The 24,332-nt window shown below is 37.4% G+C and overlaps 1 protein-coding gene across 1 annotated transcript in view; it reads right to left on the bottom strand.

The window, feature by feature from the left end:
* Positions 1-200: 200 nt before the first annotated feature.
* TINAG (tubulointerstitial nephritis antigen) overlaps positions 201-24,332 on the bottom strand; it is a 94,794-nt gene continuing 70,662 nt past the window's right edge. The window contains exons 10-11 of the mRNA XM_049653844.1: positions 10,916-10,961; positions 201-1,284 (exon numbers count right to left, since the gene is read on the bottom strand). Coding sequence (XP_049509801.1) covers positions 1,150-1,284; positions 10,916-10,961 — 181 coding nt within the window. The 3' untranslated portion in view covers positions 201-1,149. The remainder of the gene's footprint in view (positions 1,285-10,915; positions 10,962-24,332) is intronic.

Below are 24,332 nucleotides of genomic sequence, written 5' to 3'. Positions count from 1 at the left end.
TTAGGTTTCTTTGTCTTGTCAATTCTTCAGAAATTTATGTACATACGTATGTATGTATGTATTTATTTATTTATTTATATTGTCTAAGAGGTATAAAAGCTGCCTGCTTCAGTCCCCTGTTTGAGTCTCATATTCTTATGGGGCCCCTGTATATACATAATTCCATTTGTTTTTCTGTTGCTCTGTCCTTTTTTTTTTTTTCAACTTTTTTTTTTTTATTTTTTTTATTTTTGGGACAGAGAGAGAGACAGAGCATGAACGGGGGAGGGGCAGAGAGAGAGGGAGACACAGAATCGGAAACAGGCTCCAGGCTCCAAGCCATCAGCCCAGAGCCTGACGCGGGGCTCGAACTCACGGACCGCGAGATCGTGACCTGGCTGAAGTCGGACGCTCAACCGACTGCGCCACCCAGGCGCCCCTGCTCTGTCCTTTTTAATTTAATTAGTACACCAACCAAAAGAACCAAGAGAGGAGGTGTGAATTTTCCCTCCCAGACACCAACTTCTTTAGAGCACAGGCCATTACACAGTATAATGAGTAAACTACCATAAAGAATAGTTATTTCCTATGGAGAGTTACTTTCCTTTTTAGTTAAGATTGCAAGTTAGGTTAAGACAAATGAAAAGAAACAAAATGTTAGCTTTTTGAGAGAAACAATTAATCTATTTCCATTGCTTTTGGCAAATTATCAGCAAGATTTGAATAAAGACAGCACTATTTGCCTGAAAACAAAATCATGAAAATGGTAAATTGGTATTTCCATTGCTTTTTTTGGTCTGAAATCCTCATTTGTTAAAGACAGAAACTACTTCATTTCTACAAAGGAATACCATGAACTTTTAAGACAAGCACTATTACACTTTTGTGAACTATCAAAGTCAAAAAGAATACTATCTTGAGAGGAAGAAAAAGACAGTCAGAGAACCGTAAAGCCATTTAGCTACTCTGCTGTCCTCTGTTAGTGTTTTTATATACTTAGTGATATGAAGGAAGCAGAAGCAGGGAGCCTGGGGTGAAACAAGAAAATAGGCACATTATAATAACAATGTGGAGAGACAAAGATTCCACTGTCACAGAGAACCTTACTTTGCTTAATTTCAATTTGAGGGGTTACTTAAGTGCACGGCCTTATGGAAATTTAATGATATGTTATGGTTCATCTGAACTTGTCAGTTGGCCCCAAGCTGCGATAATCAACTTTTCAATGTCAGATTCATTTACTCCTCGAAGAATCCTGAAATAGCCATTCTCTCCCCATGACTTTCCCCAGGAATTGGCAGCAATCTGCAGAAATGAGAGAGAGAGAGAGAGAGAGAGAGAGAAGATGAATATCATAGTTGGATATTTAATCCTGACTATAAAAACACAAGGAACTCATGTAGCTTTAAATGCTTTTGACTTATTATAGATCACAATTATTAAGAGCCTAAATATTTTCTAAATAAGAATAAAACAGTTATAGTATTTATCAGTTACTTTAATATGCATGCACACTCAAGTTCACAATAAGTAGACTTGGTATAAAACCTCTCAGTTCCCATGCGTATAATGGTAACATATATTTGTAATGCCATATCAAAAGATGTCAGACAAGCTGCAAGTGTCTCCTATGTGATTTGCTCTGTGCTAAGCACCAGGGGAACGAAGATAAATAATATCTTATTCTGTGTTCAGGGAGCTTAAGCTAAACTAATGAAGGACAACAACATAAGCCAAGTACTCGGGTAGAACTATGCACAGGGTGCTACTGAAGACAGCTGAGGGGCATCTCATTTATTTGGGTGGTTCAGAAAAGTCATCATGGAAGAAGTGCTATATGTGATCCATATTAAAACCTGGGAACAAATGAACCAGATAAAAACAGGAGGAAAGGAGATTCAGGTAAAGGAAAACAGCAAAAGCATAAACAACAGCAAAGCATGGAGCAGCATGAAGCCCTGAAATGAAGCAATGAAATTGTTGTAATTAGATCATAAAACAGAAGCAGGCTGGTGGGTTATGAGGCTGAAAGGGAGTTAAGGAAATACATACTGAGAAAATAATGGTGAAAATGATGACAAGGTCTTAAGGTACTTCCAGTAGGAGAGCAAGGTGGACAAATTTATATTTTGATGATATTACTCCATGTGATATGAGAAGGATGGATTTAAGAGGGTAAACACAAGAGGCAGGGAGACTAGCTAGTAAACTAGCCAGTAAGTCTGATGTCTTAACAGGGGCGGGAGGACTAGGAAGAGAAATAGAGAAAGTATTTGAGAAATATTCAGGAAGTAAATTCAATAAGAATTAAACATTTTCTTTCTACTTTTATTTTTTATTTTAAAATATGAGATTAACTAAAAAGTTAGAGTAGGTCCAGAATGTCTCCTGGGGTTTAGAGCTTGCCTGAATAAGTGTTTGGGGTAGGGGGTGAAAAACATTAATGGAGTATATAACGATTAACCTGAAGACTGGAAGGGAGTTAGTCCATAAGTAAATGTAGCAGAAAAAGCCCTGAAGGATATATTCCCAAAAGTGGGATTACTGGATCATATGGTAATTCTATTTTTTTAATTTTCTGAGGGAACTCCAAATTGTTTTCCACAGTGGCCACACCAATTTCCATTCCCATCAACAGTGCATGAGTGTTCCTTTTTCCCCACATCCTCGCTAACACTTGTTTTCTCCCGTCTTTTTGATATTAGCTATTCTAACAGGTGAGAAGTAATATTTCATTGTGGTTTTAATTTTCATTTCCCTGATGACTAATGATATTGAATACATTTTCACCTATCTATTGGCCATTTGTATTATTTCAGGGAGAAATTGTCTATTCACGTCTTTTGCCCATTTTTAGTTGGATTATGTGTGGTTTTTGCTATTAAGTTGCATGAGTTCCTATATATATATTTTGGATAGTAACCCCATATCAGATAGATGGTTTGCAAATGTTTCCTCCCATTGGTTGCCTTTTTAGTTTACTTACTGTTTTGCTAGGCAGAAGCCCTTGTTCCACTTGTTGATTTTTGCTTTTATCTTTGCATCTTTGGTGTCATATCCAAACAATCTTTGCAAGGATCAACATCAAGGAGATTTTCCCCTGTGTTTTCTTCCTGTATCTTTGTAATTTCTAGTCTTACATTTAAGTCTTTCATCCATTTTGAGTTCATTTTTATGAGTGGAGTACAATAGGGTTTCAATTCCATTCTTCTGCATATGGTTAAACACCTTTCTCAACACCAGTTATTGAAAAGACTATCCTTTCTCCATTGCCTCTTCTTGGTCTTTTTGTCAAATATCAGTTGATTATATGTAAGTGGGTTTTTTCCTGGGCTCTTGATCTTGTTCTATTGGTCCGTGTGTCTATTCTTATGCCAGTAATGTACTGTTTTGACTATTAAAATTTTGAAGTAAAATTTGAAATCAAAATTTGTGATGCCTCCAGTAATCTTTCTCAGGATTACTTTGGCAGTTCAGAGTCTCTTGTGGCTCCAAACAACTTTTAGGATATTTTTCATTTTTGTAAAAATTGTCATTGGAAATTTGATAGGGATTGCATTGAATTTATAGATGGTTTTGGGTAGTATGGACATTTTAACAATATTAATTCTTTTGATCCATGAACATGGGATATCATTTCATTATTTGTGTCTTCTTTAATTTCTTTTATCAATTTCTTATAATTTTTATTATACAGATCTTTCACATCCTTGGTTAAGTGCATACTAATACATATTTTTTATTTTATCATAAGTGAAACATTTTTTAGAATAGTTCACCATTAGCATATAAAAATACAACTGATTTTTGTATGTTGATTTTGTATCCTTCCACTTTGTTGATTTATTAGTTCTAATAGTTTTTTTGATGGAGTCTTTAGGATTTTATATATATATGATCATATCATCTGCAAAAAGAGACAGTTTATTTCTTCTATTCTGATTTGGATGCCTTTTGTTTCTTTCTCTTGTCTAATTGCTCTTTCTAGGACTTCCAGTACTATCTTGAATAGGATAAGAGTGGACATCTTTGTTTTGTTCCTGATCATAGGGTGAATGCTTTCAATCTTTCACTATTGAATTTGATATTTACTCTGTGTTTATCACATATGGCCTTTATTATGTTGAGGTATATTCCTTCTAAACCAAATTTTTGAGATTTTTTAATCAGTAAAGAATGTGAATTTTGTCAAATGCTTTGTCTATATCTATTGACATGATCATATAATTTTTATCTTTCATTTTATTAATGTAATGTATCACACTTATTGATTTGCTTATGCCAAACCATACTTACACCCCAGGCATGAATCCTTTTGTTCACAATTATGATCACTTTAATGTACTGTTGAATTCAGTTTGCTAGTACTATTTGGCGGGGGGGGGGGATTTTTGAATTTTTATTCATCAGGGATATTTTATTTTCTTGTAGTGACCTTTTCTGGCTTTGGTATCAGGGTAATGCTGGCCTTGTAAAAAGAGTTTCAGAGGGTTCCCTCCTCTTCAAATTTTTGAAAAAGTTTGAGAAGGATTTGGTGTTAATTTTTTAAATGTTTGCATTTAAATTCCAGTTAGTTAACATACAATTTAATACCAGTTTCAGGTATACAATATAGTGATTCAACACTTTGATACAACACCTGGTGCTCATCACAACAAGTGCACTCCTTAATCCCCATCACCTATTTTCCCATCACCCCATCCGCCTCCCCTCTGATAACTATCAGTTTGTTCTCTATAGTTAAGAGTCTGTTTCTTAGTTTGCTCCCTCCCTTTTTCCCCTTTGCTCATTTGTTTTGTTTTTTAAATTCTACACATGAGTAAAATGATATGGTATTTGTCTTTCTCTGGCTTTTTCCTTATCATAATACTCCCTAGCTATAAAGCAAATGGCAAGAATTCATTCTTTTTTCATGGTTAATATTCCATTACACATATATAGCACATATTTTTTATCTATTTATTGATGGACACTGGGCTGTTTCCATAATTTGGCTATTATAGATAATGCTGCTATAAATATTGGGGTTCATGTATCCCTTTGAATTAGTATTTTTGTATTCTTTAGGTAAATACCTAGTAGTGTAATTGCTGGATCACAGGGTAGTTCTATTTTTAACTTTTGAGAAGTCTCCATACTGTTTTCCCGAGTAGCTGCACCAGTTTGATTTCCCACCAAACAGTGCAAGAGGGTTCCCATTTCTCCACATCCTCACTAACATTTGTTGTTTCTTGTGTTGTTGATTTTAGCCATTCTGATGGTGTGAAGTGATATTTGATGGTAGTTTTGGTTTACAGTTCCATAATGACTAGTGCTATTGAGCACGTTTCATGTACCTGTTGGCCATTTTTATATCTTCTTTGGAACTAAGCGTATTCAGATTCTTTGCTTGTTTTTAATCTCATTATTTGTTTTCTTGCTACTGAATTGTATGAGTTCCTTAAATATTTTGGATATCAACCCCTTGTCGAATACATAATTTACAAGTAATTTCTCCATTCCAGGTTGGCTTTTATTGTTACTTTTGGTTTTGTTTTTGTCTTGCTGTGTGGAAGCTTTCTAGTTTGATGTAATCCACTTATTTATTTTTGTTTTTGCCACTTGTGCTTTTGGTGTCCTATCCTGGAAGTCATTGCAAAGATCAATGTTAAGGAGTGATTCCCCGTTGTCTTCACAGTTTCAGGTCTTACACTTAAATCTTTAACCCATTTTGTGTTAATTTTTGTAAATGGTGTGAAAAGGGGGTCCACTTTCATTCTTTTGCTTGTGAATACACTTTTCTCAACATCATTTATTAAAGATATCCTTTCCCCAGCCAGCTGTCAGTTAGGCTATTTTTTCTGAGGTTAACCTATCATTTAAAAAGCTCTACCATTTTTAAATTTTCCTTTTTATCATTTACTTTCAATTGTTTTATTATTAAATGCCTGGGCATAGTTTTTTTGTTTTTTGTTTTTTGTTTTTTTTTATTTCTCCTTCCTGGAGTTTATTGAGCTCTCTGAATTTTTGGGTTCATGTCCTTCAGTTTTGGAAAACTATTGGCTATTAAGTTTTTAAATATCGGGGCGCCTGGGTGGCTCAGTCGGTTAAGGGTCCGACTTCAGCTCAGGTCATGATCTCACGGTCCGTGAGTTCGAGCCCCGCATTGGGCTCTGTGCTGACAGCTCAGAGCCTGGACCTTGTTTCCAATTCTATGTCTCCCTCCCTCTCTGACCCTCCCCCGTTCACGCTCTGTCTCTCTCTGTCTCAAAAATAAATAAACGTTAAAAAATTTTAATAAATAAATAAATAAATATTGATTCTGACTCATTCTCTCCCTCTCTCTCTCTTTCTCTCTCTCTCTTAATCCTTCTGAGAATACAATTACATGTCTGTTAAACTGTTGATTGTGTCCTACCCTTTGTATTCACATTGTTCTGTATTTCCTTCTTTCATTGTTTTTCTCTGTGTACTACAAATTTCATTGACTTTTATTTAAGATCACTAATTCTGTTTGCCATTTAACCCATCCAGCAAGTTCTTAATTTCAAACATTGCACTCACAAATTCAATAATTCATTTATATATATATTTAAGTCCTTTGTTAAAAGTCTCCATCTTTCATGGGGCACCTGCATAGCTCAATCAGTTAAGCAGCTGACTTCAACTCAGGTCATGATCTTGTGGTTTGTGAGTTTGGGCCCCATGTTGGGCTCTGCACTGACAGCTTGGAGACTGGAGCCTCCTTTGGATTCTGTGTCTCCCTTTATCTCCACCCCTCCACTGCTCACACTCCGTCTTTCTGTCTCTCAAAAAATGAATATTAATTTTTTTAAGTCTCCATCTTTCATCCATATTTTTAAAATGATTTTTACAATGGCTCTTTTAAAGCCAACATCTAAAGTATTATCTATTGATAGTTTTTCCCCTTAGTTATTGGTCACATTTTTCTCCTTCACATATTTCAGAATTTTTAAATGTAAGCTGGACATGTTGTCCTAATAATTATAGATTGACCTGGGTATTATTTTCCTAAGAAGTTTAGCCCTTTCTTCTCCTAAAGAGATATGGTGAGGAATTAATCACCTCAATTTGTGCAGAAACTGAGTCAGGTCAGGGCTGGAGATGAGCTTTCATTAAACTCATTCCACTCCTGGTTTTCTTCCTATATTTGGGGTTTATGCCTATGATGTGTGTGTTTCAGGCTCTCTTCCAGTGGGACTCCTACTACAATATCTTCAAGGCTGCAGATTTCACTCTGCCTTCTTATTCCCCTCCTTAGCTACTCACACTGTTCTAGCAACTTATTAAATATTCCATGGAAAGAGATGGCTTTGTGTTTGGGGTTCATCTAAATTCTAATTCAGCTGGATTTTCTATCTCCCAGAGGTCTCTCTCTCTCTCTCTCTCTCTCTCTCTCTCCTTATTTGAAATGTAAACTTCAGCTTAAACCCAGACCTACCGAATGTTCACAGTATGGAAAATTGTCCCCATATTCAGCTCTCTCGTTTCTATAAAAATATGGTTTGGTATCTTTCTTTCTCTATGTTTTCACTCTTACGTGGTTCCTGAGAAACTTAACAGGAACCCATGGGGGAGGGGAAGGAAAAAAAAAGAGGTTAGAGTGGGAGAGAGCCAAAGCGTAAGAGACTCTTAAAAAATGAGAACAAACTGAGGGCTGATGGGGGGTGGGAGGGAGGGGAGGGTCGGTGATGGGTATTGAAGAGGGCATCTTTTGGGATGAGCACTGGGTGTTGTATGGAAACCAATTTGACAATAAATTTCATATATTTTAAAAAAATAAAAATAAAATAAAAATATGGTTTGGAAAATTAATTCTGATACTATTTTCAACTTATTTAGTGGTATATATGGCTTATTGTTATGTATTAAATTTTACTCAGTAGTGGAAGTCATCTACTTTTTAAAATTTTAATTTACTATATCATAGGCCTACATGTAAATATTTTAAAATGTTCATATATAATTGTGGGGCAATAAAACTTTTCTGAACTTCTCAGTGCCCTTGCAAAAAAAAACCTCTAATCTACTGGTGCACAAAGGGTGTATATGATATAGAGACACAGAATATTTGCTTTCACTTCTGCCAGAAATATTTTATCTTCACATTCAATGAGAATTAGATCTGTAGCCATTTGTCTAGTTAATTGATCTGATCCAAAAGGGTAATAAAACTTCTCTTATCTCCCCAAGAGGGCCAAAGAGTCAGAGACCAGACAAGGTCTTAAATTAAGCCCCATGGTGCCAGGAGTACTGGAATATTATCTCTCTTGGTTTTTACATGTTAAAAAAGGATGAAGTTCAGCATTTGGAGACATTATCTGTATTCATCTGACCCTTGCAAAGACATATTTATATTCCTAAGGGAAAGGGTAAGAACATAGGACCCTTTTCATCCCATTTTAATAGAATATTTTTTTTTTTTGTTCCTTGCAGAAAAGGAGGAGATTGCCTGTCTCCACTATATAAATGGAGAAAATCCATTGTTCTCTGTCCCTCATTTATGAGGTATCAGCTGCTACTTGTATGGAAAAACATTGTTGCCTCTTATCACTGCCAGACTGAAGTGTGAGGACTTATGTGGTGACATCTGGCTACTGATCTGGATGTAAGCATCAGTAAAGTACTCTTTTCTTCTGACCCATGTTTCTTAATTCAAGTAGGATAACATCTCAGACCCTTCATAATTCTTGCAAAACAGTAGTACTAAGTAAGAATTTCATATTTTAATTAACCCAAATATTAATTTTTATATAAAATGAAAACTATTTTAGTGACCTGACTAATTTTTCCTGATTGCATAGATCAATGTTATTCATTCAGTCAAGCAACAAGCATTGCGTAGATACCCATTATGTATCAGTCACTCTGCTCTGTCCTTTGGATACAGTAGTTAGTAAGGCAGACACAATACTGACCCAAGATGAGGATACAGTTAGGTGGAGAAAATATTAACTAAAATGTTCAATTTAATAAAATATGATAATTTTTAAATTTGATTCTTATATTCCTACCACTGATATTAATCAATTTATCTAAAAGAGTCACAGCAGAAAGAAATCCTGATTTTATGCCCATGAAATAGTTTTCTTAGAAAATTTTAGATAAGTAGTAAGTTCAGAATTGATAGGAATTGCAACAAAAGTAATCTAAAAGGATGGCATGCATGTATGTGTTGAATATATGAGAATGAGCGAGTATATGTGCATTTGTGTATGTCTGTGTGTGTGTGTGTGTCTGTGTGTGCGTGCATGTGCATGTATGTGTACACCATCCATGAGGCTCTAGGGAGGAAATGATGAGGTTGAAGGTGAGAGGGTCACAGAAAGTTGTTTGTTTGTTTGTTTGCACTTTCATTCATATTCACTCCACAAATAGCTATCAGGTGTATCAGGTGCTAAATGCTAAAAACTGTTGTGAATTCAATACATTAACCAAATTATTTGTTTTTGCCTGTAAATATTATATTATTATGATACTGAATAACTGTTTAAACTCATTTAGTAGTAATCCTATATAGAAACTTAATTGTAGGCATTCAAACAACATATCCCCTTTCACAAATTATGAATTTTAACTATGTAGCATTAATGTTAATTATTGGCTACTGCAAACTTTCTTTTCGTGAAGATAATGATATTTAAGAAAGTTAAGGTTATTTTAAGTTTATTTATTTTGAGACAGAGAGCACGTGAGCGAGAGCAGGGGAGGGGCAGAGAGAGAGAGAGAGAGGAAGAGAGAATCCCACACAGGCTCCACACTGTCAGTACAAAGCCCAATGCAGGGCTCAAACTCACCAATCATGAGATCATGACCTGAACTGAAATCAAGAGTCAGATGCTTAACTGACTGAGCCACCCAGGCGCTCCAAGAAATCTCAGTTTAAATACAAAGAAGCATCATTCTACTTAAAAGCAAAATACTTCGATTTGTCAACAAGACAAATATAAGAGGTGACCACATATGAGTCACTGTGATGACTATCACTCCTAATATTTAGGTCTATAAGTTATAATATGCTCTCTACTGTATATATTCAAATTCGAATTTCATAATAATTACCATTACCTATTCATTCTATTTCTGCCTTTTTGCAGAAATTAAAATTAAAATGCATATAATATAAGGACCTGGAACAATTCATCAAAGTTCATTGTAATTAATTGGATATTTGAGATAATATGTTCCAGTCCTCTTTAAAATGTTTCTTATGGGGGCGCCTGGGTGGCTCAGTAGGTTGGGCAGCCGACTTTGGCTCAGGTCATGATCTCGCGGTCCGTGAGTTCGAGCCCCGCGTCGGGCTCTGTGCTGACTGCTCAGAGCCTGGAGCCTGTTTCAGATTCTGTGTCTCCCTCTCTCTGACCCTCCCCCGTTCATGCTCTGTCTCAAAAATAAATAAACATTAAAAAAAAAAAAAATGTTTCTTATGTGTAACCTTCTATTAATTTTTATACTAGACATTGTTTCTTTCTCAGTGAAGGAACATGTATTTGTTATAATTGGCAAAAGCAAAAATAAAGCACTTTACCACTATGGGAAATATGTATACTTTATATCAATACCTAATATTGATACTAACATTACAAAGGCACCATCCATAGCAAAAATAATGTGAGAACACAAAACTGACATATGATAGAAGTCTAGCCATTCCTTTAACATGGATGAAAACAAAACAAAATGTTTTCCTGTTGATTCTTGCTTTGAAGAAAAAACACTTTTTCTTCTTTTATAATGTGAAATAAGAGGAACTGAGGAAAACTGTTACTTTAATACAAAAGATTATAAAGAATTTTCTGCCGGAGAAAATACCATTATTACAAACAATATCACTGTAACTTAGAGTGACTAAATAACACAAACCAGGAGGTAGAGACACAGATGATTCTAAAATAGTCACATCACAGTAGAAATGCAGTTGGAAAGAGGTACCTACCCAGAATTTTTCTTTCCGTCCTTGTGCCCCTTTCAGTGTGCCCCATCTACAGATAATAATAAAAACATATTGACATGGTTAAAAATGTTTGATTTGCATTTTGATAAAATGTTTCCACCTTGTTTTACTATGGAAGTGCCATCATTGTCCTACAAAAATGTGGCCGCACAGTTTTCATTTTTACCATAACCTTATTTACTTGCTCACAATATACTCCTCTATGTCCAAATGGCTTAAAATCATACTCATTTGTCAAAGAAAATAACTGTAGGACAACTGGGGCATGGAGGTTTTTAAAGTATTTAAAGATGTCTCCCCTTCACATCTAGCTCCCTGAAACTCTACTCTAAATGGCATAAACTAAAAATCTCCAAGACGGCCAACAAGCATAATATAAATACAGATGAATGTCCTCAATAAAAGAATTTTTCATGAAATATGTATATGTGTGTATTATTTTATAAAATGGGTAGGTACCTAATGTGGACTTTCTGTTCACACATGTAGGTATGGAAAGCCAATGTTTTACTCCTAGTACTGGTCCATTTTCAGTGTGGCATGTAACAACCCACAAAGAATCCAAACTTACCAAATATCTCATGTTTTCTCTTGACTAAATCCAGTGATGGAGATGTTAGTAACATGTTCCATCTACTAATGACATAACAAGACTTGTCTGATATCACAAAGTGGGAGGTGTTAGGCACAGGCTCCAAATCCCATGTTCTCCTTCATGTTATATTTCTCTCTAATGCATGTTTCTCTCTAATAAATATACAGTCCCCAACTGCAGCATGTCCTGAACAGCAACAGTGATATGTGGAGGAACCATGTGGACTCCCACGTTCATGTGCTCTGATGGATTGTGAGACTACAATTCTGCCCACACACAGCCCTGCCAGTCCATCTCTAGTAGTCCAGATCTCAACATCAGAGTTCCTTAAAGTTAAATCCCTGTATCCTATATCTGGAAGAGATACACATCCATTCAAATATTTTCAACATGTCCATTTGCCAGAAAGCTGTTTTTAATAGGGTACAGAATAAAATGATGGCACCATAGCACAGAGGTATTGCCTTAAGAAGGCAGGTTTATGGTGGAGATCACGGCATTCAAGAAAATACATTAATGCATTTAGATCATTTGACACAAAAAAGGAGGGGGGGAAATGATGTGGAAGTTGGGATAACACTGAAGAACAACTTTCCTTCATTTTTTTTCCGATCGAGGCTAGGAGTGTTCATTGCCCTGGTCCCCATCTCTCTCTTGGTTTTCTGCTACACACAGGGATAGTAGACTGGAATAGTTTAAGGTTTCAAATATTCTGGGCAGTTTAATGTGTAAGTTCAAGCTAGTTTAATTCTGAAAAACATTTTGCAGGGTTTTTTTTTAATTAATTTTTAAAATTTTTTAATTATTTTAAGAGACAGAACAAGCAGGAGAGGGGCACAGAGAGAGGGAAAGACAGAATCTCAAGCAAGCTCCACACTGTCAGCCCAGAGACCAATGCAGGGTCTGAATTCACAAACCGTGAGATCATGTCCTGAGCTGAAGAGTCGGACACTTAACTGACTGAGCCACTCAGGTGCCCCTATTCTGCAGTTTTAAAATTGTATTTACATCCTTGTAACTTTTGTACAAAAAGCTACCACGAGGGGCGCCTGGGTGGCTCAGTCGGTTGGGCGTCCGACTTCAGTTCAGGTCACCATCTCGTGGTCTGTGAGTTTGAGCCCCGCGTCGGGCTCTGGGCTGATGGCTCGGAACCTGGAGCCTGCTTCCGATTCTGTGTCTCCCTCTCTCTCTTCCCCTCCCCCATTCATGCTCTGTCTCTCTCTGTCTCAAAAATAAATAAAATGTTAAAAAAAAATTAAAAAAAAAAAAAAGCTATCACCAGTGAAAATTGTAAGTGCCTCCAGACCTTCAAAGGTCATTCCCGTACTTCAAGGAGTAGGTCATATCTGAAACTTCAAGTTGCCCATTTTCTACTCATTCATCATAACTATCCTAACAATTTCAGAAAGCATTTACCTCAATCAAACTTCCTTCCAGGTGCTCCGGCCACTAGTTACTTTAGCTATTTACATAAAATACAAGAAAAAATTAGATGTATCTAAGGACATCTAAGATGTATCTCTCCAAAATAAAACAGGCAGGAGAGGAATCCCATATCTGAGATTCCACCAAATATGGTGAGAAGTTCAGGGCACTTTGGTTTGAGGAAAGATAGAGCCTTCTAAGAAAGCAAGCCCAAGCAAAAAAGAGGTATCCAGACAGGACAAGTTTGATCCAGTAATTAAGCCATGATCAAGAAACAGTAGGAGTTGGGGCATCTGGGTGGCTCAGTCAGTTAAGTGTCCTACTTGGGCTGAAGTCATGATCTCATGGTTCATGGGTTCAAGCCCCACACTGACAGCTGGGAGCCTGGAGTCTGCTTTGGATTCTGTGTCTCCCTCTCTCTCTCTCTCTGCCCCTCCCTCACGTGTGCTCTCTCTCTCTCTCTCTCTCTCTCAAAAATAAATAAAGAAACATTAAAAAAAGGCAGGAGGAACAATTGAAAGGATAATTCTCTGTCACTCAGATCTGTCCAAGCTCAGCTCTCACACTGGATTCAGGTAAATTTAAAAACCAGAGACGGCTACTGCACTACAGCTACATATTGCATAAAACACACTAAATACCACTCAGAAGGGAATACCCCAAATGTGTCCTTCCCCTTTTCTAAGATCTTTCTAACTTCTTGGGCTCCAACGCATTGACGACTGTGCATGGGAAGACAAAGTAGTCCTCGACAGAGGGAGGTAAAAAGACACACAAGAATAATACGCCCTAAAATGATACTGCGTTTGTTGTCTAGTCCATTTCAGAGGCCCCTTCACACTCCCAGAACTACTGAGACACTGGAGACAGAAAATCGACAAATGCACGTGGGGTTAAGATTTAGCAAAATAATAACTACACATAATTCCACTACCAACAGATCAGAGACTAAATTTAAGGAAACAGAACATTTTCTCACAAGGGAGAAGACACTTAAGAATGTAATTGTTTGGGGGCGCCTGGGTGGCTCAGTCGGTTAAGCATCCGACTTCAGCTCAGGTCATGATCTCCCGGTTCGTGAGTTCAAGCCCAGTGTGAGGCTCTGTGCTGATGGCTCAGAGCCTGGAGCCTGTTTCAGATTCTGTGTCTCCCTCTCTCCCTTACCCTCCCCTGTTCGTGCTGTCTCTCTCTGTCTCAAAAATAAATAAATGTTAAAAAAAAATAAAAATTAAAAAAAATAATGTAATTGTTTGTCTTATTCTAGTATCACCAAACAAATCAAGAGTCGGACGCTTAACTGACTGAGCCACCCAGGCTAAACTCAAGTAAACTACCTCAGTTTGGAGACATCTAAGAAATACAAATGACTATTTTAACTTTTGTTCAATGGCTCGTGTTTTTCATACATTCCCTACATTTTGTTGAGATTATCTAAATAATATTTTCAATGATATAATAGACAGCAATAATTCTTGTTTTGCAAATCTATCAATGTCTTGGGGTTGCTATACGCCTCAGGAAACACTACTGCTTGTTACAACTTTACAGGCATTAGTTAAAATACTTTTGTAGCTCAGAGAGAATGCCAACATTCAGAGTATTACAAACATTCTCAAAATGGACAGAGAAGAAAATGAAGTCTTGAAATAGAGGTGAGAGAGGAAGAAAGGAAGGCCGCTGACTTTCAGAGTTTCAGAAACTAGGATGCTTGTGAAAGGAAATTATATACAAAAGATACTAACCATTATGCAAAATTCAGATAAAGAGAAAATATCACACCTCACCAAGGAAGCTATTGTACAGTTCCCTATGTTACAGCCTCTATGTCAAGTGACAAGCAAGGTCCATCCATCACCGGGTCTAATGTTTGCACTGCAAATTTCAGTTATCTTTTCTTGCCTGTATCTTTTTTACACAGTTTCTAAGATGGTAATCAACCCATAAAGTCGCAGTGGGGTATTACAGAGAAATACACCTATGGGTTGTTTTCTAAATATCTCATGGCCTCTGAAAGGCTGGAAAGATCACTTTGCCCTAGGAGAATTCCCACTGCTATCATAGCAAGTTCATGTAATTAAAACCTTTACCCAAACAAAAATAAAGGTTAATTGGTACAAAGCAAGAAGACTACTTATATTGTTCATTTATAGGAGAGAGTTCCTCTCTTCTTGGTCTATGAAGGGCATTTCTCTCTCCCTCTCTCTCTCTCTCTCTCTGTCTCTCTCTCTCTGTTTCTCTCTCTCTCCCTCTCTCTCTTTCTTTCTCTCTGTATATATGTATATGTATATAGTTACAGTTATATTTCTGAATTGTGGTACTAGACTTTGGCTTGCCATTATACCAGTAGGCTGAAATTTCTAGAAATAGTATTTATTTTCACAGATATCCTCTTATAAACCAATGGCTATCTCTAAGGACATAAGGGTCTTCATTACATTCATACAGACTCTAAATTATTTATACTCTTCTTTATTCAGTTATACAATTTCATTTTAAGGACTATTCATAAACATTTTAGTTAGACCAGGACCATAACCTTAATCTGTTGAGAATGTTTCCTTAACCCTGCTAATTTAAAACAAATTATACAATAGGGTCACAAGTTTCAAAGATCTTGATAGTAGCTTTTCTTCAAAAACTTCTACTTCACATGAACTTTAGATTGTTCTTTTGCATTTTTCTACCCCATTAAGTTAAACTGTTCCAATTATTTAATACCCATTAATACTTCTTTTCTCACAAACTTTAGTGACATCTGGAAAAATGCTACTATTGAGAAAAATCTGGCCAACTATTGTACTGCATTTGTTGAGGACGCCTGAGAATGGATGGTGAGTCTATGTTTACATTTCTCACTTCAAGCATGTGATCATTTAAGCTCTTCCTGTTGTATTCATCTTATTTGCCCACTTTTAGATAGCTCTGGAAATACTACTTTTTGCCTAATATCAAGAGTCTTTCTGGAGAGACCATAAATTCTGTGGAGTGAAACTTAAAACCCATTAAAGAATGATGTAAAATTTTGTATCGCTCAGGTACTAATGTTATGAATTTCATTATACATGTTCTCTTTAACAAGGATTTTGTTCTTTTCAGATAACTGTGCTAATCAATACTACATTTTCTAAAAACCATATTTTAAGCTATTTCTAGATACTAAAATTATTGGATCTGAATACTATAACTACTTTGAATATGATTTTAAATCATAGTCTTGCTGTTGCTGTTGCTGTTGTTGTTGCTGTTGTTGTTTGTCCCTTGGTTTTGGTTGATTTTTTTTGTTTGAGGGCCATACATTCAGTGGTGGTCATACTGGATATGGTGACCCAGAAAACCGCCAGAGGATTAGCAGAAGGGAGTCTCCGGAGTCAAGCGCAGACTAGAGGCCCACGGAAGAGGGTAGGAAGGGCGGCGAGGCGGTGCGCGCTCCACGGACTGGCGGGAGGGAGCCGGGGCGGAGGGGCGGCTCGCCGGCCAAGCGGAGCCCCCGAGTCTGGCTGGCAAAAGCGGAGGGGCCGGACAGACTGTGTTCCGACAGCAAGCGCGACTTAGCGTCTGGGAGGTCATAAGTTAACAGCTCTGCTCGGAAAGCGGGAAGGCTGGAGGACAAAGGGAGGGAGAGCTGCTGAGCCCCCGGACGGCAGAGCTCAGCTTGGCGGGGAACAAAGGCGCCAGCGCCATCTCCCCCGCCCATCCCCCAGCCAAAATCCCAAAGGGAACCAGTTCCTGCCAGGGAACGTGCTCGCTCCGCGCAAACACCCAACTCTGTGCTTCTGCGGAGCCAAACCTCCGGCAGCGGATCTGACTCCCTCCCGCTGCCACAGGGCTCCTCCTGGAGTGGATCACCTAAGGAGAAGCGAGCTAAGCCTGCCCCTCCACCCCCCGTGCACCTTGCCTACCCACCCCAGCTAATACGCCAGATCCCCAGCAACACAAGCCTGGCAGTGTGCAAGTAGCCCAGACGGGACACGCCACCCCACAGTGAATCCCACCCCTAGGAGAGGGGAAGAGAAGGCACACACCAGTCTGACTGTGGCCCCAGCAGTGGGCTGGGGGCAGACATCCGGTCGGACTGCGGCCCCGCCCACTAACTCCAGTTATACACCACAGCACAGGGGAAGTGCACTGCAGGTCCTCACCACGCCAGGGACTCTCCAAAATGACCAAACGGAAGAATTCCCCTCAGAAGAATCTCCAGGAAATAACAACAGCTAATGAACTGATCAAAAAGGATTTAAATAATATAACAGAAAGTGAATTTAGAATAATAGTCATAAAATTAATCGCTGGGCTTGAAAACAGTATACAGGACAGCAGAGAATCTCTTGCCATAAAGATCGAGGGACTAAGGAACAGTCACGAGGAGTTGAAAAACGCTTTAAACGAAATGCAAAACAAAATGGAAACCACAATGGCTCGGCTTGAAGAGGCAGAGGAGAGAATAGGTGAACTAGAAGATAAAGTTATGGAGAAAGAGGAAGCTGAAAGAAAGAGAGATAAAAAAATCCAGGAGTATGAGGGGAAAATTAGAGAACTAAGTGATACACTAAAAAGAAATAATATACGCATAATTGGTATCCCAGAGGAGGAAGAGAGAGGGAAAGGTGCTGAAGGGGTACTTGAACAAATTATAGCTGAGAACTTCCCTGAACTGGGGAAGGAAAAAGGCATTGAAATCCAAGAGGCACAGAGAACTCCCTTCAGACGTAACTTGAATCGATCTTCTGCACGACATATCATAGTGAAACTGGCAAAATACAAGGATAAAGAGAAAATTCTGAAAGCAGCAAGGAATAAACGTGCCCTCACATATAAAGGGAGACCTATAAGACTCGTGACTGATCTCTCCTTTGAAACTTGGCAGGCCAGAAAGGCTTGGCACGATATCTACAGTGTGCTAAACAGAAAAAATATGCAGCCGAGAATCCTTTATCCAGCAAGTCTGTCATTTAGAATAGAAGGAGAGATAAAGGTCTTCCCAAACAAACAAAAACTGAAGGAATTCGTCACCACGAAACCAGCCCTACAAGAGATCCTAAGGGGGATCCTGTGAGACAAAGTACCAGAGACATCACTACAAACATAAAACATACAGACATCACAATGACTCTAAACCCATATCTTTCTATAATAACACTGAATGTAAATGGATTAAATGCGCCAACTAAAAGACATAGGGTATCAGAATGGATAAAAAAACAAGACCCATCTATTTGCTGTCTACAAGAGACTCATCTTAGATCTGAGGACACCTTTAGATTGAGAGTGAGGGGATGGAGAACTATTTATCATGCTCCTGGAAGCCAAAAGAAAGCTGGAGTAGCCATACTTATATCAGACAAACTAGACTTTAAATTAAAGGCTGTAACAAGAGATGAAGAAGGGCATTATATAATAATCACAGGGTCTATCCACCAGGAAGAGCTAACTATTATAAATGTCTACGCGCCAAATACCCGAGCCCCCAGATATATAAAACAATTACTCATAAACATAAGCAACCTTATTGATAAGAATGTGGTCATTGCAAGGGACTTTAACACCCCACTTACAGAAATGGATAGATCATCTAGACACACCGTCAATAAAGAAACAAGGGCCCTGAATGATACATTGGATCAGATGGACTTGACAGATATATTTAGAACTCTGCATCCCAAAGCAACAGAATATACTTTCTTCTCGAGTGCACATGGAACATTCTCCAAGATAGATCATATACTGGGTCACAAAACAGCCCTTCATAAGTTTACAAGAATTGAAATTATACCATGCATACTTTCAGACCACAATGCTATGAAGCTTGAAATCAACCACAGGAAAAAGTCTGGAAAACCTCCAAAAGCATGGAGGTTAAAGAACACCCTACTAACGAATGAGTGGGTCAACCAGGCAATTAGAGAAGAAATTAAAATATATATGGAAACAAACGAAAATGAAAATACAACAATCCAAACGCTTTGGGATGCAGCGAAGGCAGTCCTGAGAGGAAAATACATTGCAATCCAGGCCTATCTCAAGAAACAAGAAAAATCCCCAATACAAAATCTAACAGCACACCTAAAGGAAATAGAAGCAGAACAGCAAAGGCAGCCTAAACCCAGCAGAAGAAGAGAAATAATAAAGATCAGAGCAGAAATAAACAATATAGAATCTAAAAAAACGGTAGAGCAGATCAACGAAACCAAGAGTTGGTTTTTTGAAAAAATAAACAAAATTGACAAACCTCTAGCCAGGCTTCTCAAAAAGAAAAGGGAGATGACCCAAATAGATAAAATCATGAATGAAAATGGAATGATTACAACCAATCCCTCAGAGATACAAACAATTATCAGGGAATACTATGAAAAATTATATGCCAGCAAATTGGACAACCTGGAAGAAATGGACAAATTTCTAAACACCCACACTCTTCCAAAACTCAATCAGGAGGAAATAGAAAGCTTGAACAGACCCATAACCAGCGAAGAAATTGAATCGGTTATCAAAAATCTCCCAACAAATAAGAGTCCAGGACCAGATGGCTTCCCAGGGGAGTTCTACCAGACATTTAAAGCAGAGATAATACCTATCCTTCTCAAGCTATTCCAAGAAATAGAAAGGGAAGGAAAACTTCCAGACTCATTCTATGAAGCCAGTATTACTTTGATTCCTAAACCAGACAGAGACCCAGTAAAAAAAGAGAACTACAGGCCAATATCCCTGATGAATATGGATGCAAAAATTCTTAATAAGATACTAGCAAATCGAATTCAACAGCATATAAAAAGAATTATTCACCATGATCAAGTGGGATTCATTCCTGGGATGCAGGGCTGGTTCAACATTCGCAAATCGATCAACGTGATACATCACATTAACAAAAAAAAAAGAGAAGAACCATATGATCCTGTCAATCGATGCAGAAAAGGCCTTTGACAAAATCCAGCACCCTTTCTTAATAAAAACCCTTGAGAAAGTCGGGATAGAAGGAACATACTTAAAGATCATAAAGGCCATTTATGAAAAGCCCACAGCTAACATCATCCTCAACGGGGAAAAACTGAGAGCTTTTTCCCTGAGATCAGGAACACGACAGGGATGCCCACTGTCACCGGTGTTGTTCAATATAGTGCTGGAAGTTCTAGCATCAGCAATCAGACAACAAAAGGAAATCAAAGGCATCAAAATTGGCAAAGATGAAGTCAAGCTTTCGCTTTTTGCAGATGACATGATATTATACATGGAAAATCCGATAGACTCCACCAAAAGTCTGCTAGAACTGATACATGAATTCAGCAAAGTTGCAGGATACAAAATCAATGTGCAGAAATCAGTTGCATTCTTATACACTAACAATGAAGCAACAGAAAGACAAATGAAGAAACTGATCCCATTCACAATTGCACCAAGAAGCATAAAATACCTAGGAATAAATCTAACCAAAGATGTAAAAGATCTGTATGCTGAAAACTATAGAAAGCTTATGCAGGTAATTGAAGAAGATATAAAGAAATGGAAAGACATTCCCTGTTCATGGATTGGAAGAATAAATATTGTCAAAATGTCAATACTACCCAAAGCTATCTACACATTCAATGCAATCCCAATCAAAATTGCACCAGCATTCTTCTCGAAGCTAGAACAAGCAATCCTAAAATTCATATGGAACCACCAAAGGCCCCAAATAGCCAAAGTAATTTTGAAGAAGAAGACCAAAGCAGGAGGCATCACAATCCCAGAATTTAGCCTCTACTACAAAGCTGTCATCATCAAGACAGCATGGTATTGGCATACTGGATATGGTAACTAAGAGAGCCGAAGGTACAAATTTCTTAAAGTAATATGTATATTCCCATAAATATCTCTTTCAAAAAAAAAAAAAAAAGCACAGCGTGTCTTGTATACTTCATCCACTTATTTCTGCCTTTATTCAGCAAACTATTGTGTAGTACAAAGAAGATATATCTGTTCCCTTCAAGAAGCTGACAATCTAATGAGAGTGATTGTTTCAGTTATTTAAGACCCATTGATACTTCTTTTCTCTAAAAATTGAGTGATACCTGGGAAAATGCTTGTTTTGAAAAAATCTGGGCTGCTGTCATACCACGTTCCCTGAGGATGTCTGAGATCTATTGGCTTCCAGTACGGAATGAGAAATATATCTAATGGGAGGCAAATGAAACATAAGTAGAAAATAATTTGAACCCAAAATTCATTTGAATCCATAATTGCTGCTTTTATAAAAGCATGTTTTATTTTTATTTTTCTATTGGTTGCAGACATAGAAATTAGCTGTCTGCAGAAGGCAAAGACAGCTCCCTTCACAGAACTGAGTAGAAATTCTTGAGGTACAAATGGAAGTGTAGAGTTTTAGGCACAGTAAGTGCAAAGTCAAGCAAGAGCCAGTAAAACTTCATCTTAGCCTATTCTAAGAGCAGCACTTAGTCCTGTGGGACTGGAGAACAGTGAAGGGAGCAGCAGGAAATCAAGTTAGGAAAGCACATTTATCTCAGGCCATCATGAGAACTCATAACCACCAACCTTAGCATTTATAAAGTTGGGGACAAGAGTCATTCTAATATGGTAATGACATTATCCAGATAGTCTTTCAGAGAGACAACTGTGGTGTTAGCATGGGAGATAGATTCCAGAGGAAGGAAGGCAGCATTAGATGAATGTTGGTCATTAATGCAAGATATAATGAAATTCTGAATGAGAATGTAAGACCCATAAATGAAATATTGTTCATTCTTTTAACCCCTGTATCTCCAACACCTAGAACAGTGACTGACATTCAGAGTCAACCCTAAATATATATTTGTTGAGCAAGTGAATTGAACTACACTGGCAGCAAGTGAATTGAAGTGAATTGAATGAACAGGAGGACACATATTCAAGAGCTATTTTGTAGATAAAAGTGGTGGATAGTATTATGCTAAGTGAAACAAGTCAGTCAGAGAAAGACAAATACCACAGGATTTCACTCATATGTGGAATTGAAGAAACAAAACAAACGAACATAGGGGTAAAAAGTAGAGAAGCAAACCAAGACTCTTAGCTATAGGGAAGAAACAGATGGGGAGGTGGGCCAGGGTTGTGGGGGAGGGTAGATTAAATAGGTGATGGGGATTAAGGAGGGCACTTGTGACGAGCACCGGGCGTTGTAGGTAAGTGATGAATCACTGAATTGTACACCTGAAAATAATAGTACACTGTGTGTTAACTAACTGGAATTTAAACAAAAACTTTAAAAAAGTGATGGAATTTGTTGGCCAGTTCATATTGATAGAAAGGGAGAAGAAAGAGTCAAGATTAACTCTAGGATTTCAACGTTGAATGAACAGGTGCATCCAAAGTGTTGTTATGTGCACTTCACATTGCACAGAGATGTGTTCCTGATGATCAGGTCAACGTGTCATTGCCTAATACTGTAATTACAGAGCGGCTTCATCTACTTTTGAGTTCTCTCTACTTACAGTGATTCTGCATATTAACCTTTAAATGCATGACTTTTCAGGGTTTCTGACAGGTAAAATACTGTAAGAACCAAGGAAAGCTTATTATATAAAGAAATTGTGAAAGAGCCTTTCTAAAGATTGTGGAATTCTTCTCTGAGAATATTATCTCTTAACTCACATGTCAAGATCACCTCTGTTCAAGAATCAAGTTGTTTAAAGCAGATCTAACATTCATCTAAGAATCTGGAGTTGCAAGGAAAAAAAAAAGTTTTATTTTATATTGATGGTAGGTGTAATACACTGTAGCAGAATCATCTAGACCGAAATGTTGCAATGCATCTGACAATTTACCACTTCTGGGATCCCAGCCCAGTCTATTCTGGGCCCAGTAGACTGACAATAGGAATTCAAATTCATGTTTTCTGGGCAGACCAATTCTGTATTAGTGATTATAGATCCACACAGATAAAAAAGAAAGTTTTGGACAGTGAATGTGTAAAGAAATCTTATGCAGTACATCCTACTAGAACAGGAAATTTAGGAGGAAAACAGGGAACAAATATATAAGAGAGCCTGATATGGAACCCTTCTTATTAAGGAAATGAAAGTCAGATAGGATATAAGTATAAAAAAAAAACCACCAAATGAGCCTCAAACCAGTAACAATGATATGACTACTCTGGATATAGAATTTTGTTTTTAAAGGTGAGATTGTAGATAGATAGACTCTCAGCTCCGTTTACACAAACATTTGGAAGATTAGTACAGTAAGAATGAGGCAAAGATAAGCAGACTTTTGTTGCCTTATGAATGTTTTACCAGAGACACTTTGTAACTTCATTCAGAAAAATACTCAGGCCTAGTGAGTATAGCAATGTTGAACAAGATAGAGAGCTTTAGGGGGTACTAATTAATGCTAGCTCAAAGATGAAACAAAATAGATTGTACAGGAAAGCAAAATCAGATGAGGGCATTCCCCATCTCCCTTCATTTTCTACTGAAGCAAAATTAAATCAAGTCAGGTTTACTCAATCTAAGATCAGATACTTTTATTGATATGTTCTGCCAAGGGACTACCAATTTTGTCATAGTTTGGAGAAGCAGATGGAGATTTGTGAAAAATAAAATATTTTTTTGCATGAAAATGTCAGAGATGATTGTGTATTCCTAATATTAATTAATCATTTTACCAATACTATTTACTGAGTTGCTGATATATTGCTTATCCTATTCTATCCTGATATTTCAGGAAGCGAAAATATTGTAAGTATAATACCACACATAATTTGACCTATAAAAAGGAGTATAAAAGAAAAATAACAACATAGTTGTACCCAGATATGCTCTGGTCATAATGGTCTGCTGGGGTACTAAGAGAACGAAAGCCCTGTATATAATATATTGACAGAATACAGGTAAAGATGTTCACAATCATGTGAAATGTACTTAGGAAAGAGAGTACAAGATCAAAACTATCCATCGTCAACAATGACAATTAACTAGGGTAGTATCTTATGAAGATATACTTCAAGGGAAAACTTCAGTCCTTTGATGTTAGGAATAGAAATGGTTGATGTTAGGAATAGAAATGGTTGATCTTCTCATAAAATCTCAGCACTTAAGGAGACTCGGAGATTATAGTATAATCCAGGCTATGACTCAAGCTAAATTTGACCCACTGCCTGTTTCATAAATAAAGTTTTATGGGAAAAATAAAGCTCATTTATTTACATATTATCTCTGTGAGCTAATGGCAGAGTTGAGTTGTCAAGACCAAAAGGCACAAAGAATTAATCTGACTCTCCTCCAATTTCTTTTTTTTAAACTTTATGCATTTAATTTGAGAGGCAGAGAGAGAGAGAGAGAGAGAGAGAGAGAGAGAGGGGCAGAGAGAGAGGGAGAGAGAGAGAATTGCAAGCAGACTCCCTGCTGTCAGTGT

This window comes from Panthera uncia (genome assembly GCF_023721935.1).
Source record: "Panthera uncia isolate 11264 chromosome B2 unlocalized genomic scaffold, Puncia_PCG_1.0 HiC_scaffold_24, whole genome shotgun sequence".
Taxonomy (NCBI): Eukaryota; Metazoa; Chordata; class Mammalia; order Carnivora; family Felidae; genus Panthera; species Panthera uncia.
This window is presented reverse-complemented; position numbering and strand designations above follow the sequence as displayed.